General features: G+C 41.4%; 1 protein-coding gene across 2 annotated transcripts; it reads right to left on the bottom strand.

Annotated features, from left to right (window-relative positions):
- Window positions 1–473: 473 nt before the first annotated feature.
- Window positions 474–12,003, bottom strand: LOC136432301 (leucine-rich repeat-containing protein 74A-like). 2 transcript variants are annotated; one of them, XM_066423492.1, is made up of 13 exons: window positions 11,787–12,003; window positions 10,402–10,576; window positions 9,714–9,892; window positions 8,747–8,854; window positions 7,860–7,953; window positions 6,847–6,896; window positions 5,764–5,839; window positions 5,551–5,636; window positions 5,058–5,252; window positions 4,520–4,615; window positions 3,620–3,865; window positions 2,886–2,971; window positions 474–1,166 (listed from the first exon to the last, which is right to left on the bottom strand). In XM_066423492.1, the coding sequence occupies exons 1-13, from the start codon at window positions 11,859–11,861 to the stop codon at window positions 1,046–1,048; spliced, it is 1,587 nt and encodes a 528-aa protein (XP_066279589.1). In that variant the 5' UTR covers window positions 11,862–12,003; the 3' UTR covers window positions 474–1,045. The 2 variants fall into 2 exon arrangements, with proteins under 2 accessions (XP_066279589.1, XP_066279590.1); XM_066423493.1 differs by lacking the exon at window positions 474–1,166 and adding an exon at window positions 2,375–2,556 and having other exon boundaries at window positions 11,787–12,002.
- Window positions 12,004–16,762: the final 4,759 nt, after the last annotated feature.

Below are 16,762 nucleotides of genomic sequence, written 5' to 3'. Positions count from 1 at the left end.
CACATCGCCGATGTAAACTGTTTCTGAGTCACCACCGTTGTAAGTTGTCTTCGCTGGACAGGACTCAAAGTCGGTCAATGCGCACTTCACTTTCAGAGCATCACCATCAGGAGTACCCCCAGATGACCCCGCGAGGGGCAAAGTAGGGGGGAGAAGGTCCCAGGCTAAGGCGGGCAGGCCTCCAGCCTGGCACGGTAAGACTCAACGGTGGGAGCCGTCACAACCGTGCCAGGCAGGGCGTTCCACATGGGGATGGTGCGGGGGAAGAATGAATATTTGTATGTATCTGTCCGGGCGTTAAGTGTTTGAAATTTAATATGATGACTCCCCCGGGTGCGCCCCAGAGCTGGCTCAAGTAGACCGTCAGCGTTTATATTGATATGATTATTAACTAGTTTGTAAAAAAAGGTGAGGCGGGCATAAGTTCAGTGAGAGCACCTTTCTTTCAATATACTGACTATGACAATGAACTTTATTGCATATTCATTTCCAACATGAGCTAAATGCATTAAGTTAGATCTAAAGGAAACTAAAGGAAAATGATTGGCAAATTATGCAATTTTCCATCTAATGTTGTATCTACAAAGTCTCTTTCCTCTTCTTGAAACATTTGAAGACAAATCTACAGAGTTCATTCGTAGTTTTGGGATAATGACAGCGCTGAGACGAAATTTACAGAGTTGTTCAATTGAAATGTAGGTTTATCAACGTGATATACAAGAACATTTCGTTGTTTTTTTGTTAAAATGTAAACATTTCTGGTCTGGTTATAGGACATTTATAAGAGATTTGCGCATGTCTACGTGTGTGGTGAACATTCTACTTGAAACAAAATGAATTCCTTTTCTACATAATTATTGTTACAAAATGAACATATTCTGTCATTTGGAGGAGCCCGGTAATATCGGTAATATCAACTACAATTTGCAGTAACTGTGAGATTATTTAACTTTTGTATATATTTGATTTCTTTCATATGCAAAATTTATCATTTATATTTTACTTTTTCATCTGTAAGCTTACATCTTTTTAAGTTCTTAACTTGTTATGATAGTTCTTTCAACACCGCATCCTGGATTCTAGACTCCTTTTCCTTCTGGAGTTTGTCTTGATGCTCGCCCGCCCACTTCTCTAGCAGCATTTCTCTTTCAGTTCGCAAGAGGTCGCTTCGGGATAGAAAGTTGGAATATTGGAAAAACATTTGACAAGTTACATGTTGTTTGTAAGCAAAAGAAATACTTCTCTTCGTAATCTTTAATTTACTCCCCTATACGAGAACAGAGTCTTCCAGATCCACCCACGAGTATACTGGACCATTCCAAATTCACTTAAGTCCCAATAATTTTGCACGTGCGCTCATTAGTATTTATAGGTTCATTCAAGTGCATGTTCACTCTTATTCATAGTCTTAATACATGTTTTCAATTAAAGAAAATGTGCAGTACGTCCCGCGGAGATACTAACATCCTGCACGCTGTTTTATTGTACAAACTTTCGCGTTTCGTTCTCGTTACACTGAATGCGTGACTTGCATATGAAATAGGATACCCGACAAATCGTTACGTTTCCGTCTGAAATTATGACAATAATTGCCTCCATGAAAAATTGAGATATTGTTTTTGGCCTGTCTATCTGTGTATGTTTCTGAATTTTGTAGTCAGCATAACTCAAGAACCTCTGGATGGATTACGATGATATTTGGTATGTGAGTAGATCTTGGAAAGACGAAGGTAAAGCTTGAATTTGGGCCCCCTGGTATGTGACCTTGGTACTGCAACGGAACGGTTTTTGTATCTTTTTTCCTGAACGTGCTATGGCCTTGATTCTTTGATTGTAGATAGCTTTTAATGTAAGAAAGAAGTGGTGTGGATTTGGGGGCCCTAACAGCCTGCTCTGGAACTGCAGGAGCGTTTTTGTCACAACCTGTTCCGGGTTGATATATTGTAAAGGTGACAGTCGCCTGTTTTGTCAATTCTTCCACAAATGTGGTAAATCTCAATAGATAAAAAAAATGGAGAGGGATATGGATTAAAATGTGCTATATTTGCTTGTAAATGAGGCCTTTCTAGTTATACTTGAGAATGTCTTACTTTGATAGTCGGTTGAATGTCTAGAAATTTTGACTTATAATCGTGGTGCCTACTTGGTTACCCCAGAAACCATTACAGACTGGGGCTTTGTAGAGCTGTACATGTACATGTAGCTGCCAGCCAATTTCTCACACTACCTGCAAGCAGAGCATTGCAAGCCAGTGTTGTCATCGCTTTTTCTGCATCATCCTAATGCTACATAAAGCCGATTTAATACCGTGAACACGGAGCCTGATAAAATAAAGGAAAAAGGCGTCGCACAAGAATCACCAGTACAACAAGATTTTCAACTAGTGGGAGCCCAATATATTCAGTAAATCGTCAAGGCGAGTCAGTATAAATATCGTTAAAACACAAGCTGGCATCTCCAAACTTAAAATGTTGCTGGCCTGCGCATGCCTACTCAGCATCTTCTGCCTCCCCTTCACCTCCCCCCACGCCTTCCTCCGTGGCCTCTATCAGCTTTCTACGTGGCGATAGACAAAGACGAAAAGGAAGATGAACTTAAATAATAGGAAAAAGTATGCACATCAACGAAAATAGCAAAGAAAAGATGTTCACGGCGATGTCATGACTGGCAAGAAAATAGACAAATAAAGAGAATATATATATATGTGGCGATAGACAAAAGAAAAGGAAGGTGCACTTAAACAATACAAAAATAAGCATACCAGCGAAAATAGCAAAGAAAAGATGTTCATGGCGATGTTATGACTGGCAAGAAAACAAAAAGAGAAGTATATTCATCTGCTGTAAGCAAGAGGCAGATGTAAGAAGAATGCTGACGTCACCTACCCATAATTCACCATACCATCCTCGTCCTTGTCAAGTGCACGGAATAGGTCGTACATCTGTATGGGGTCCAGGTGTATAGCTTCTCTCTGGAAAGAAAATGTACTAAAATAAGACATTTGATTTTGGGTTTATGGAAAACCAGAGCCTAACTGATAGCACCGGGGCCTTGTGGCTAGGGTTGTTGACTCAGAACCTGGAGGTATTGAGTTCGAATCCCCGACAGGTCCCAATGTTGTGCCCTTGCGAAAAGCCCCTTACACAAATTTCCTTTGATACTCAACTCAGGTGTAGATGGAGGTCCCTTGTTTGAGGAGAGCGACATCTCGAGCACGATAAAGAGCCCACCACACTTTTAGAAAAGATTAGGGATCCTTCTCGGTATGAGTGGATCAAATAAATCTGCCCGGATATGCAGCTTCTACTATTTCGTACAAATCTGATGCGTTACGCCATGAGGCTGTTTTACCGGTATGTATTACAAACAAACAAACTGTAAGATGGAGTCGTTAGACTACAACATGTCATCATCATCTACTGCTTGTGCACTATAGTGGATCAATTAAATATGTCCGGATATGCAGCTTCTACTCTTTCGTAAAAACATGATGTGTTACGCCATAAGGCTGCTTTATGATGTAATACAAACAAACTGTAATATGGAATCGTTAGACTACAACATGTCATCATCATCATCATTACATCATCTACTACCTGTGTACTATAGTGCGACGTACCTGCAGCCCAGCCTTGAACTCCTCCACTGTGACCGTTAAGTCTCCCTCCTTGTCGAAACTCTTGAAGAAGTCGATGAGTCTGGAGTGAGTCTGGCGGAGAGCGTCCCGGAGGACCAGCATGGGGTTTGCTCGCTTGATCTTCTGCGCGATTTCCCCGGCCACCCCGCCATGCTTGATCCGGAAATCCGCATGTTTATCCAGTACTTCCCCCAGAAGCTGCATGAACTCCGGACTCAGCAGCACGTCCTGTGGGTTGGAGTACCGTTGATGTTACAGCTCTGGTGGAGACAGGAAATGTTCGCGTAGCGCAAATAGTTGACACGAATTGTTTTGGTCTAACATAGGCCTAGCTTAAAGAGGGTGGGTAAAGGCATTCCGGTTTCCACGGAATCAATTGGCGCGCGCAACAAAGACGACTTACTCGAGATATCATTATATAGAAGAAGAAGAACTTTGTTGCACGACAATTGTACATGGTAAAAAGTATAGCAAGAATTCGTAAACATACAAAACAATCGACTATTACTAATATTTAACATTTTCAGAGAACTCATCTACAACATGAGTAACAAACGATCTGATAATGTGAATTCTAATGGCTAAAACAGTATACAATGTAATAGCTGTATAAAACCAATTCTACTGTACTGTGGCGAGGTTCTTGGTACCAATGTAGAAAGTAGAGACCTTATTTTCCATGGAATAAAAGAATGTCAAAATGAGGGTATAAGAGAATCAACAGCTAGGACTCTCAGTATGCTACTGGGATCAGAAACTCACACCCTAAGAGCTTTTCGTAGTAGCAAAAAAATCAGAAATTTATGCAATGAGTTACTCGTGATATTCAATATGTACGCAAATGAACGTCTGGTGGTATTTTGCGCAGTAGAATGTGTTCACCGTGAGGTCCAGGAGTTCCAGCGCGGTCCTGCTGTTGATCCTGACCGCATCCAGCAGCTGCATCGCTCCCTTCATGGTGATGGGGTTCTTACCCACCTGCAACAGGAAGCCACGTCAGTTACACATTCTACTTAAAACTGTTAAGCGGGTATCTTACTGGACAAGTTTTCGATCCAGCGAGCCCCAATGTTGTGACCTTGGGAAAGGTATTTGACATCTATCTACTCGACTCAAGTGAAAATGAGAACCTAGTGTCGGTTAGGGACGTCCTCTCGGAGTGGACGTAAAGCCGGAGGCTCCGTGTTTGAGGAGAGCCACAACTCCAGCACGTTAAAGATACTACCACACTTATCGAAAAGTGTAGGAGTTCATAAAACATTAGGTCAAGCTCATGCAGCTTGTACCTACTGTACAAAACTGGCTTATTACACCTGAAGGCGGTTTACCTGTACATTTGCACTATAATGCGAAACAAACAAACAGACAAACAAGCAGATAAACAAACAAATAAATAGAAAAATACCCTTAGAAAAGTTACCCTGAGAGACTTGAGAGTGTCGTTCTCAGCAACGCCCTTGGCCAGGAAGGTGGCGCCCTGGCAAGTGATCCTATTGTTAGTGATGTTCAGTGCCGTTAGTACGTTATTGAGCTTGAGAGCTTCAGCGAACCCCAAGGCACCCTCGTCAGCGAACCCATTCCACGACACGTCAAGACTTTTCAATGTCGTGTTCAGCTGCGGGAAAAAAAGAAATGTTGAAAAAGGTAACATTTGCGAACAAATGCAACATATCCCCCTTCGATCAATGCCTTACCCCCTCCATATAAATAAAGGACATTTCTAAAATCTTAACTTTCCAAATTGTATGGAAATTATGCATGTGTGCCGATGTGAAGCTTCATTGCTCTTAAACGATATTATAATGTGAAACTGCGCGGTGTAATTCTATATGCCAAATCACCACGGGTAGACCATTGGATTTGAAACCCTGTCTTAATCATGTCCAGTTTACAACGTTACTATGAAGACGTACCTTCAGTCCGTTGCAGATAGCGAGAGCCCCCCTCCCACGCAGTTGATTCCAGCTCAGGTCCAGGTGCACCACAGAATCATTCGCAGCTGAAGAATTTATTTTTCAAAAAAGAACAATGAATAGTATTTCTATAAAAAATTAATTCGAAACATGAAAATATACCGAAAATCGGCGACTGGAAAACTAGACAAGTGGACTGACAAGCGCACTTACCGATGGCGTTCCCAAGATGCTCCCCGTCTGAGAACAGGTTCCCGCTCAGGTCAACCTCCTTCAGCTGGAAGTTGTTCTGTGGAGCGCATGCGCAGGGTGGATAACGAGCATATCTATTATCATTGTAATATCGAAATGAACATGAAGGGACTGAAAACAAATGTTGTTTTATATTTCACTCCATACCAGGGAGAGAACTATTTTGTTTATGTCAGGTTCTTTCTAGCTCTCCTGTCATTTGGTCAAATATATTCAACTCTCGGCCAAATTTTAGGTCAAAATTAAGGAGTGGGCGATTCCTTACAGATATCTGTCTTTTAGTTTTCTAGAAAGGCTACGTTTTATGCTATTTCAAGATCAAAAGTGTATGTTTTGGGCCCCTGTATCCCTGGCATTAAAACAAATGCCTTATAGCAAATTTAAAGATAAACAGAAACAGACTCAGGCTTGTGGTGATCTGACAATCAAATAACTATGAAGTGTCTAATAAGGAACAATGATTGATACATTTTTGTAAAAATAACATTAAAAAATCATTTCTGGTATGTTTCACAAAAAGATACGCAAGGCTTAGTCATTGATATTTTTCTTGCATTTAGCGCGAATTGACACCAACATGAAGGCGGGTGCAACTATTCGTGTATCAGTAAATCATACTTAAAGCGTTTTTGAACATCTGCAGATCTGCTGACCATCTTAAAGGACTTCTATTAAGTGTGTATAACGTTAGCTCAAAGAAGACAAACCAGATATTTAAAGGGGGACTCAACTCCAGAGACTACTATTCAGTTACATATTATAAATGGTACATTTCTTTGTTAATCTGTGGCAAAAATTTACAAATTTGGTTGATTTTGTATTCATAAAAATGTGGTGTTTTAGGAAATAACACCCGCTTCTGAGGTCTATCCCCCTTTATAGAATAGCCGAAACACATATTGCTGTATCTACTTGAGGCACAATTCGATAAAAACAAATCAAGAACGCCAACAAATCGATCAGCAGCTTCACTGAAATGCTAAAAGTGCGTAAAAACGCTCTTTATGCGTTTCAGACTGAACAGCTTAGAAATGTTCCTCCCACCTGTAGGGCGTCTACGAAGAGTTGTCCATCTTTGTCTCTGAACTCGTTTCCTGTTAGGGTTGAAAAGGGAAAAATTATATTTACATTATTATTTTGTGTTTCCATTTCAATGTCATCGTCTGACTATATCGCACCGTCACCATTAGAATACATAGTGCATTGGTATTCATAATAAATAGTGCATTACATATACTTGTACATATGATGATGATGTCCACATATATCATATACGTGCATATACGTGTGTAAAATAGGCTCTTTTGCTTTACATCCAGGCCCAAGATGTAATTGATTAGCAAAGGGCGACATGTTCTCATATTTTTGTCATCCTAAAAAACTGATGCAATTGAAGAATTCTGTGATGTCGTTTAAGAAAAGAGGCATGTGATTTAGATGTAGTGTAATAATATATGTTTCTTCTATCTATCTTTAATTCATTTAACACACTGCATTTAGCCCTTTTGGGCGCGAATATGCAATAAAGATCATTAGCTGTGTGTAACGTGGTTCAGACACTAAGAACTGCTGCGTTGACGGAACTTGTAGTGAAACTAAACTTCGATCCAATCACACTGAAGATTCTCCTACAGGATATGTTAGGAAGGCTACTGCCGGCTCTTACTAAAAATAGCTGAAACTAAGGGGCCCAAACCGGTACTACTTCCAACCTTTCATCAAAAGCTACCTGCCATCTGCCACAAGACCACAGCATGTCCAGGGCAAAATGTACGAAAACCGGTAGTCCTGCTGCAGTGCCAATGTCGACCACCAGAGGTCCAAAATCGACCTTGGCATTTGCCTCCACAACACCTACCCAAATAACAAATATCCTCACAATCTATCCAGAGGTTATTAAGTTATGCCGACCATAGGTATCCGCAAACACAAACATACACACACACACACACATACACACACACACACACACACACACACACACACACAGAAAAACTCTACCTCCATTTCTCATGGAGGTAACAAGAGGATGAAAAGAGGCACTACTCGCGCCTTACCGGCAAGGTTGATAGTCTTCAGCGTGGTGTTCTCTTGGAGCATGTCACAGATGGCCTGCGCACCCACAGACCCAAGCTTGTTGTTGGCCAGATTCTGTCAAATTAAACAGAAAGACATATACGTTACGTGTAGATTGGCAATGGACATGGAAGCATCTGATAGTTTTCCACATTGTTCAAAGCGCGTAGAACGCAAGACTACATGTATTATTATTATTAATCTTTTAGGGTGGTACCTTCAGTTAGCTAAGTAACTGATTGCCAAGGGAGCCTTAGATTGCCCCATGAGTGGCCAAAGTACTGTAGGTTTTGAGCCACTCACACCGGGAAGGACCCCTACTCTTTTCGATAAGTGCGGTGGGTTCTTTAACGTGCTCAAGGTGTGGCTCTCCTCAAACACAGGACCTCCATTTAACGTCATATCCGAGGGACGTCCCTAACCGAAGCAAGTACTCATTTACACCTGAGCGAAGTGAGGAAAATCATGTTAAGTGCCTATCCTAAGGGTACAACGTCAACGGGACAAATCAGGGAACCCCGGATTCGAACTAAGTACCTTTGGGTTCTGAGGCCAAACACCCTGCCACTGCGCCACCGAGACGTCACACACGTAGCTTCTCAAGACTCGAGTCGGAAGGACGTTTGTATTTCGTTTTGTTTTTCACTTACGTTTTCTTATAGTTTTTACAGTTTTTGCGTCTTATTATATCTTATTGCATCTTTAAAAGCATTAGTCTCAGTAATAGGTACGGTTTAGAAGCAGGTATCTATCTGCGAAAATTTGTGTGGCAATGAAACAATTCGAGTATGATTTCTGGTCACCATGGTTGCAATGTGACGTTGCATCATGATACTGACACGGATGACGTGAGGAAATGAAGTTGTACCAGTTCAGAGATGTAACAGTTCTCCTTCAGCATGTCTGCGATGTGCCTCCCTCCCTCCCCACACAGCCAGTTGTCCTCCAGACTCAGCTGCGTGACGTAGGTGTTGGTCTGCGGGAGGAATCGAATGACGTCATCAACGGCGTGGTACATATTGTACAAGTATAAAGTATATCAAGCAGAACTAGAATCAATTTATGAACAACTAGAGTTCCACAAATGATGTTAACCTTTTTGAGTGACGTATTGTAAATGGAAGTTCTGCTGCAGTGCCGTAGAAAGCGCCTAGAAGGCCAATATGACCTTCATTTTCCCGACCCCTACCCACCTACCATCTACAGCTTCTCGAGTTATGGTTCCACAGAAATACGGAGTAAAGATACATTTCAGAAATACCTGATGGATTCCTAAAATTCTTGGGAAACAGACATATGAGGCGTCGCCAAAAATTCTATACTTAATGATAGAAATATCGTATACTACTAGTATATTACATACTATTAGTATTAAAGAAAGTAGATTTCCTCACTTAAGACATATGAGTAGCGCTAAAGATTTATATTCCTCATGCGTTTTGACAAAGGAGGTCCTTGTTTTGACAAACCGACTGTCTCTTACCCCCTACAATTCTACATTTTCATCATTACTACTGAAGCGGAATTTACCAAATTGTAAGAAGAATCCGAATTTATATGCTCAACTACGGCAGTGTTACCAACATCTGTATGTTTTGTCTTCGTTGTGACCTGTCCTTAGCTCGTTTGGGCAAAAATGTACAAAATAATAAAAGTCTTCAATGTAACAGACCGATCCCATGGTTCCACCGACCTCCGTTAAAACATAGAAATGCAAAACATATAACAAACACGCAACCACACTCTCATTGGTCGAGCCGATAATTGCCAGGCTATTATTGGTTAAACCGCTAATTGTGATCGACAGTCAGGATGATGTATTTAGAAAGACACACGTGTAGTGGAATGGCGATACACCTGGCGCCCGTCGCGCCCAGCCCGTGGTAGCTCATGTCCAGGACTTCTGACGTGACGTGACGGAGGAAGTAGGAGGCCGGCACGACGCCTGTCCGCTCGCACAGCTCCAGGTAAACACGCTTCATCTCACAGACGGGGTCGTAGTCCCGCCGCTCGTCTGGCAGAAGGAAGGACACAACCAGTCAATCAATTAACCAACCAACCAATCAACCAATCAGACGATCAACCTCTTCGGAAAACTGTGGAATTCAAGGCACCATGCTAAACTGGATAAAAACTTTCTCGACAAACAGCAGACCGCAGTGGTAGAAGGCTCCAGTCCTAAGGTGTCCCACAAGGAATCATCCATGGACCTATTGTACACATTCGACATGGGGTTATGGGGCTTATCTGGTAGTGGGGTAATGCAGAACAGGAGATTTAATAAAAGGAAATCCTGCTGGAGTTCTGTGGAAAGCCGCCAGGAAGCCATAATCTAATAGTTTCTTCGTTTGTTGCCACCTACCAACTTACCAAATATAATTAAGATCCATCCACGACTTTTCGAGTTATGCAGTCCACACATAAACACACACACACACACACAAAACAGAAACACGCACCAGAAAACATGTCTATTTCTTAGATAACAAGACGAAACGGCGGGGCTGAAAAAGTTAACGTTACCTCCTGTCTCCAAGTCTGTATCATACTCCTCGTCACTGTCTTTCTGTACTTCTGGAACATCGGAGTAGGTCTGTTCCGCGGAGCCGCGATGACCATCGCCATCTTCTGATGCACCAGGGGACGCCTTACCTCCCTCCTCCTCCTCACCAGCGGCGCGCCCGGGCTCCAACTCCGCCTGGAAATTCATTTTTCAAACAGTGAACAGCTACACCGCATTGTGCTTAGTGGCTCCAAAGGGCGTGTGTCTAGGTTTGTTTAACATAAGATACAAGACTTTATCCGAAACAGCTGAATGTACAATCACTGTCTCCAACAAAACTGTAGCCGGTTAGACATTTGACTTAGGGACCGTGCGTGTGTCCATGTGTGAGTGCGTAAAATCATCTCATCGGCTTGTAGATAATAGGACACATTAACAATGGTATGAAACATCCCCTTATCAATTTTTCAAACTTGACATTTGCCGTTCACGTAGAGAAATCCTCGCCGCTCCTTGCGACTAGAAAGATTAACATTAAACATTCATGTCGACCAGAATCAGTCACGACATAAAAAGACAAACCCAAACCTACAATCAAACACATGGCTACGTCAGGAGATGCCAGATACACAAAGTATGTAGTTATGTTTCCAAGTGTTTCAAAAAGAGAGAAGAAATTATTAGGTGATTAACACAAGATTAAGAATAGTCCATAGTCTTGTTTGTTTTCTACTTTGTAATGTTAGAATGTAGCATTTTAGTTTCTCATGTTTTACAATTTGTATCCTCTTGACCACGTGCGGTCATCTGTGCATTTAGCCCATCTGGGCAGGAATATGCAATAAAGACTATTATATTGTATAAAGAGCTCAATATATAAATGTAACGTTACTACTTCATTTTTTCCTATTGACAATAGTAATCAATTGACAACAACCAATAGTAGACCATACAGCAAAGCAAACAACTGACGAACTGAAGTACAAAAGACATAACCTTTAGCATAGTAACGTTATCATGTACAGAATTAGCATAAATGAATACAAATTAAGATAATATCATTAGTAAAACTTCACTCATTATGAATGCAGACGAGAAAGGTATCATTTTGCGAGCAAAGACATTATGTTTACCGTCACATAGTCCAGCCTAACGAATTATTATTGTTTATTTTTACTCAAACACATTGATATATACACACCACATGATGTCTGCCACACCTCCAGTAACCATGGTGACAGCCGTCAGGTGTAGGTTATTGACCTTATTTGTTTGCAACGGAAGAGGACGAGACGGAGCAAAAACAACTTGTTTTCCTTCCATGAAGGGAGACATGATAAGTCTTTGCTGTCGTCCTTCAGCGCAAACATATAATCAGAGAATAAGTCTTGTATTTCATCCTCACCTCTACTGTTAGTTCTGTGGCTCCGTCTGTCTGACCTGGGTCTGGATGGTGGACAACAAGCATCTGTACGGACATCTTTGTTGCTTCTTTTTTACTTTTCCGTTGGAATAAATGATAAATCAACTAACTGGACATCTGAGAAACACCCTGGTTGGTTGAATCGCGCTCCTAGCGGCCTGACCGGCTTCCTATCAGCCCCTGGCAACGACAGATTGTGTAACACAGGCCCCCACTCTGGAACAACCATATTCTAGAACAATGTCGCCCATAGTTACCATACCAATAGGGTCGTACGTTTAGATTTATTTCAAGGAAGCAATTTGTATGGAGCAAAATACTGTAAAACATTGGTAAGATTTATTATAAAGTAGCGCTATAGAACATTGCCCTGTAAACACTGACTGCGGTAACAATGTCTGTAACGTTTACAATTCATGTCCCACATGCTGTTGTAACGGTCTAGATTACATTCCTGCTGCTGTAAGTCTGATGATAATCCCTGGTGTGTTTTTATACTTCTACAAGAGTTCGTTACGGATAAAAACGAACAGACACAAATGTTAGGGATTAGAAACAACAAATCACGACCGCACATTTTCAATGCTTAGATACAAATGAACGTATGCTAAGAATGGATACTAGGACCGGCCGTTCGAACATTGAGAAGATGTTTATTTTCATTTTAGCTCCATGCACGGATGTATCAGTGTATCTTAAAGGTGTGGTGCTCAGTATCAATGGCAGGTATATCTGTGTGTGGAAAGTGTTCAGCACCAAGGACAGATGTATGACAGGTGGTGTGTCAGCGTTTACTGCGTAAACTGGGTGATCGAGCCTGTTTGAATGTAAGAAACTCACAAGCGAAAACACTTTTTGTCAGAAGCAAAAGGTTTTCTGCATCAATACATTTCTGAACATTTTAATGTATCAAAATCATCGCCTGGCAGTCCATACTAGAACTACAAAATCATCTGTTGTCGAAAAGACGAACTCGTCAAACAGGGTTAAGTCTCATGGATCAAAGGCGTCACCTAGCAATGTATATTAGTACTGCAAGCGTTCGAAGTCAAGCATCGTACGGTTGAAATGCAATGTGCTCGGCACAATCAACAATTTAGAATTTAAAAATGCATGCATATCATACTATCAAATTACTTATCTTTGCATTCCCTGTTGTAATGTCATGCCTTTCTTAATCCTATACTGAAGGAAGAAAATCATTCGTGCACTAAATTGTAGATAAGACTGATTTTAGATAACCTTTTACACAGACCGACATTTTTAAGAATTATGCTGTTATCATGTTCGATTCCTATGTCGATCTATAAATATATATAGGTAAAAGCACACATAATGCATTTCAAAGGGGAGACCAAAATATCAATACTAAACAAATATAGACAAACCCGCATACAAAGTATTAAAAGTTATTAGTGCTTCCTCATAGTGACTTAGTTTATCTATTAATGTATGCCCTGTGTAGATTAGTCTCTGAAAATATTATTGTTGTTATTTGCCATACGTTGTACTCCACGTATACCATACCACGGGAGTTCGTGTAGTTTGCATGTACATGTATTTCTAACACGCTGACCGTACGCAGCAAAATGCTTTTCAACAGCACAAAGCCTTACGGCATGATATTGCAGTTCTAGTAAACATTGCTAGAGGACGCTGTTGATCCATAAACATAGGTGTACTGTAGTAGAATCATTAGTGTTTCCTCGTAGTGACTCTTTTTAGCTATTAATGTATGACATATGTAGATTAGTCTCTGAAAATTAGTTGCTATTGTTATTTGCCATACATTGTACTCTGTACATGCCACGGTAGTCCATCTTACGTCTGTGTAGTATGCATGTATTTCTAACACGCTGAACGTACGCAGCAAAATGCTTTTCAACAGGACAAAGCCTTACGGTATGATATTGCAGTTCTAGTACACGTTGCTAGATGACGCTTTTGATCCATGAACATAGGTGTGCTGTAGCAGAATCATTAGTGTTTCCTCGTAGCAACTTAGTTTATCTATTAATGTTTGCCATATCTAGATTAGTCTATGAAAATTATCCCTGTTGTTATTTGCCATACATTGTACTCTGTACATGCCACGGTAGTCCATCTAACGTCTGTGTAGTTTGCATGTATTTCTAACACGCTGACCGTACGCAGCAAAAGGCTTTTCAGCTGGAGAAAGCCTTACGGCATGATATTGCAGTTCTAGTAAACGTTGCTAGAGGACGCTTTTGATCCATGAACATAGGTGTACTGTAGCAGAATCATTAGTGTTTCCTCGTAGTGACTCATTTTAGCTATAAATGCATGACATATGTAGATTAGTCTCTGAAAATTATTTGCTATTGCTATTTGCCATACATTGTACTCCGTACATGACACGGTAGTCCTTTAATGTCTGTGCAGTTTGCATGTATTTCTAACACGCTGAACGTACGCAGCAAAATGCTTTTCAACAGGACAAAGCCTTACGGCATGACATTGCAGTTCTAGTACACGTTGCTAGAGGACGCTGTTGATCCATAAACATAGGTGTGCGCTGAAGCAGAATTATTAGTGTTTCCTCATAGTAACTTAGTTTATCTATTAATGTATGCCATATCTAGATTAGTCTCTGAAAATTATCACTGTTGTTATTTGCCATACATTGTACTCCGTGCATGCCACGGTAGTCCATCTAACGTCTGTGTAGTTTGCATGTATTTCTAACACGCTGACCGTACGCAGCAAAAGGCTTTTCAACAGCACAAAGCCTTACGACATGATACTGCTGTTCTAGTAAACGTTGCTAGAGGACGCTTTTGATCCATAAACATTAGTGTACTGTAGCAGAATCATTAGTGTTTCCTCATAGTGACTCTTTTAGCTAATAATGTATGCCATATGTAGATTAGTCTCTGAAAATTATCACTGTTGCTATTTGCCATACATTGTACTCTGTGCATGCCACGGGAGTTCATTTAACGTCTGTGTAGTTTGTTTGTATTTCTAACACGCTGAACGTACGCAGCAAAATGCTTTTCGACGGGACAAAGCCTTACGGCATGATATTGCAGTTCTAGTAAACGTTGCTAGATGACGCTTTTGATCCATGAACATAGGTGTGCTGTAGCAGAAGATATACTTCTCATTCGAGCACACACACAGACACAAACGCACCTGTTCTTAATACTAAACTCTCTACACACACACAAACACCCCTGTCCTTGCCTTTGTACTGAGCACAAGCCACACACAACCATGATACCTGTCCAGGATGCTGCGCTAAACACCACACCTGTAAAACACACAGAAACACCTGTTCGTACACAATTTTTTTAGCCTTTCCCCAGTCAAGTGTAATGTATGAGTTGTGTTTAGTTTGAAGTTTTGTTCGTGGATTATTTTTCTAGAATCCATTTATTGAACCCTTACATTTTAATTCTGGTTGCAGTTTCGCAATGTTAAACTGTATTTCTTAGATACCGTCGGCAGAAATCTAAAACAACGAAAAAAGAAACAGAATCCCTACCTAACAACCCGGGCCTTTTAGTACCGTAACCGTGACCGGAAACACAACTGTTTTGTCCGTACAGTAAGCCAGACGTTATAGCTTTTTAATAATCGTTAGTCAATGGATCAATATACTAGTACTTCTACAGTAGCGCCATTTATGACTCACAACAATCGCCTAACGTTCCTCGAACGTACACCGCGTTATGACGACATATTCCATCTCCAAGATATGTTTGGAACAACAAAGATACAAACCCCATTCCACTGGCTCGACACTGTGTCCTGTTAAAATGTGGGACCAACTAGTAACGATGTTTTCCTGTTGTGCGGGTGTGAATAAGATTTCACCTGGTGAGGAGAAGCCTGGAGACGAACATCAGGACGAGACCATGGTCAGAGAGACCGCGGGTAAGTTAAGGGGGAAACGTGTTCTGTTTCCGGTTACTTAGGTTACCTAGCCTTTTTTTGATCGACAGCTGCCAATGAACATAAAAAGGTTTGATTCGACATCTGTGTGATGAAATTCCAAACAGCATTCCTGTATTTCACACACTTTTAACAGTTGATGTAGGAATGTGTAGCAAACATTGCACATACTTCTACAGTTTGATAACATCATTGCGCTTGTACAATGCATATCGGTATGATCACAATATGGTGTTGATAATCCCAGTATCCAGATGCAGTGTTATATTGTTAGACAATGTTTGCGGGATCACTAGGGCTAGAATCTTTTTACAAACAAAGCAGAATCCCTACCTACCGACCCTCAGGAGGGACCGTTATCGCAAACAGAACATTTATTTTCCTAGGCCTAAGACACCGTTATGAAAATCTGCAGGGGGGTATCGTCTGTGTGGAGTTGTGTAAGGCCATGAAAGGGAAGATCTGCCGTAAGCCCCAGTAGAGTCAATCCACTTATAGATTACTTGTTTCATGTTCAAACACCAAGTTTGCTAATGTGTCTCCTGGTGGCTTTCTCCGGAACTGCAGTGGATCCCGGTTTTGATATCTTTTCAGATGCGTCAACGATTCCAGTAAGCAGTCCACCCACACCCATCATGTCCCAGCCGCGCCCAGACAGATCTTCAAACGACATCCTAGCCCAGCTACGAGATGAAGGGGTGCTGCCCGGCCTTAAACAGCGCGACAATGCCGTCGCCTTCCATGTACCGGCCGAGAACCCCGACACTCCTCCCCGCTACCACATGAGGCTGAAGAAACTGGAGGATGGAGGAACGTCGTGAGAAGGTGAAGAAGCCCTGCCCGGAATCTGCTGATGATCTGAAGAGGCAGCTTAGTGACGCGGAGGTTAGGAGACAGGTGAGGGAATGGTTCGACTTCAGACTTGAACAGATGAAAACAAGACCACTGAAAGATATAAAAACCGGACGTTCTGCTGAAGTACCAAGGCCACACAACAGGTGGCCCCAAATCAACCTGGTCCTTCGTCTGCCAACACTTAT

This window comes from Branchiostoma lanceolatum, chromosome 4 (genome assembly GCF_035083965.1).
Source record: "Branchiostoma lanceolatum isolate klBraLanc5 chromosome 4, klBraLanc5.hap2, whole genome shotgun sequence".
Lineage (NCBI taxonomy): Eukaryota > Metazoa > Chordata > Leptocardii > Amphioxiformes > Branchiostomatidae > Branchiostoma > Branchiostoma lanceolatum.
Note: the sequence above shows the minus strand (reverse complement) of the source record. Positions and strands in the feature narration are given on the sequence as shown.

Bases quoted from the DNA above. Each gene is read 5' to 3' on its own strand.
- LOC136432301 (XM_066423492.1), bottom strand. From the start codon at position 11,861: ATGTCCGTACAGATGCTTGTTGTCCACCATCCAGACCCAGGTCAGACA. The intron at 8,855-9,713 runs GTGTGTCTTTCT...TTCCTCCCGCAG, and splicing joins GTATCGCCATTCCACTACAC to ACCAACACCTACGTCACGCA. The intron at 2,972-3,619 runs GTACGTCGCACT...TTTTCTTTCCAG, and splicing joins AGTTCAAGGCTGGGCTGCAG to AGAGAAGCTATACACCTGGA.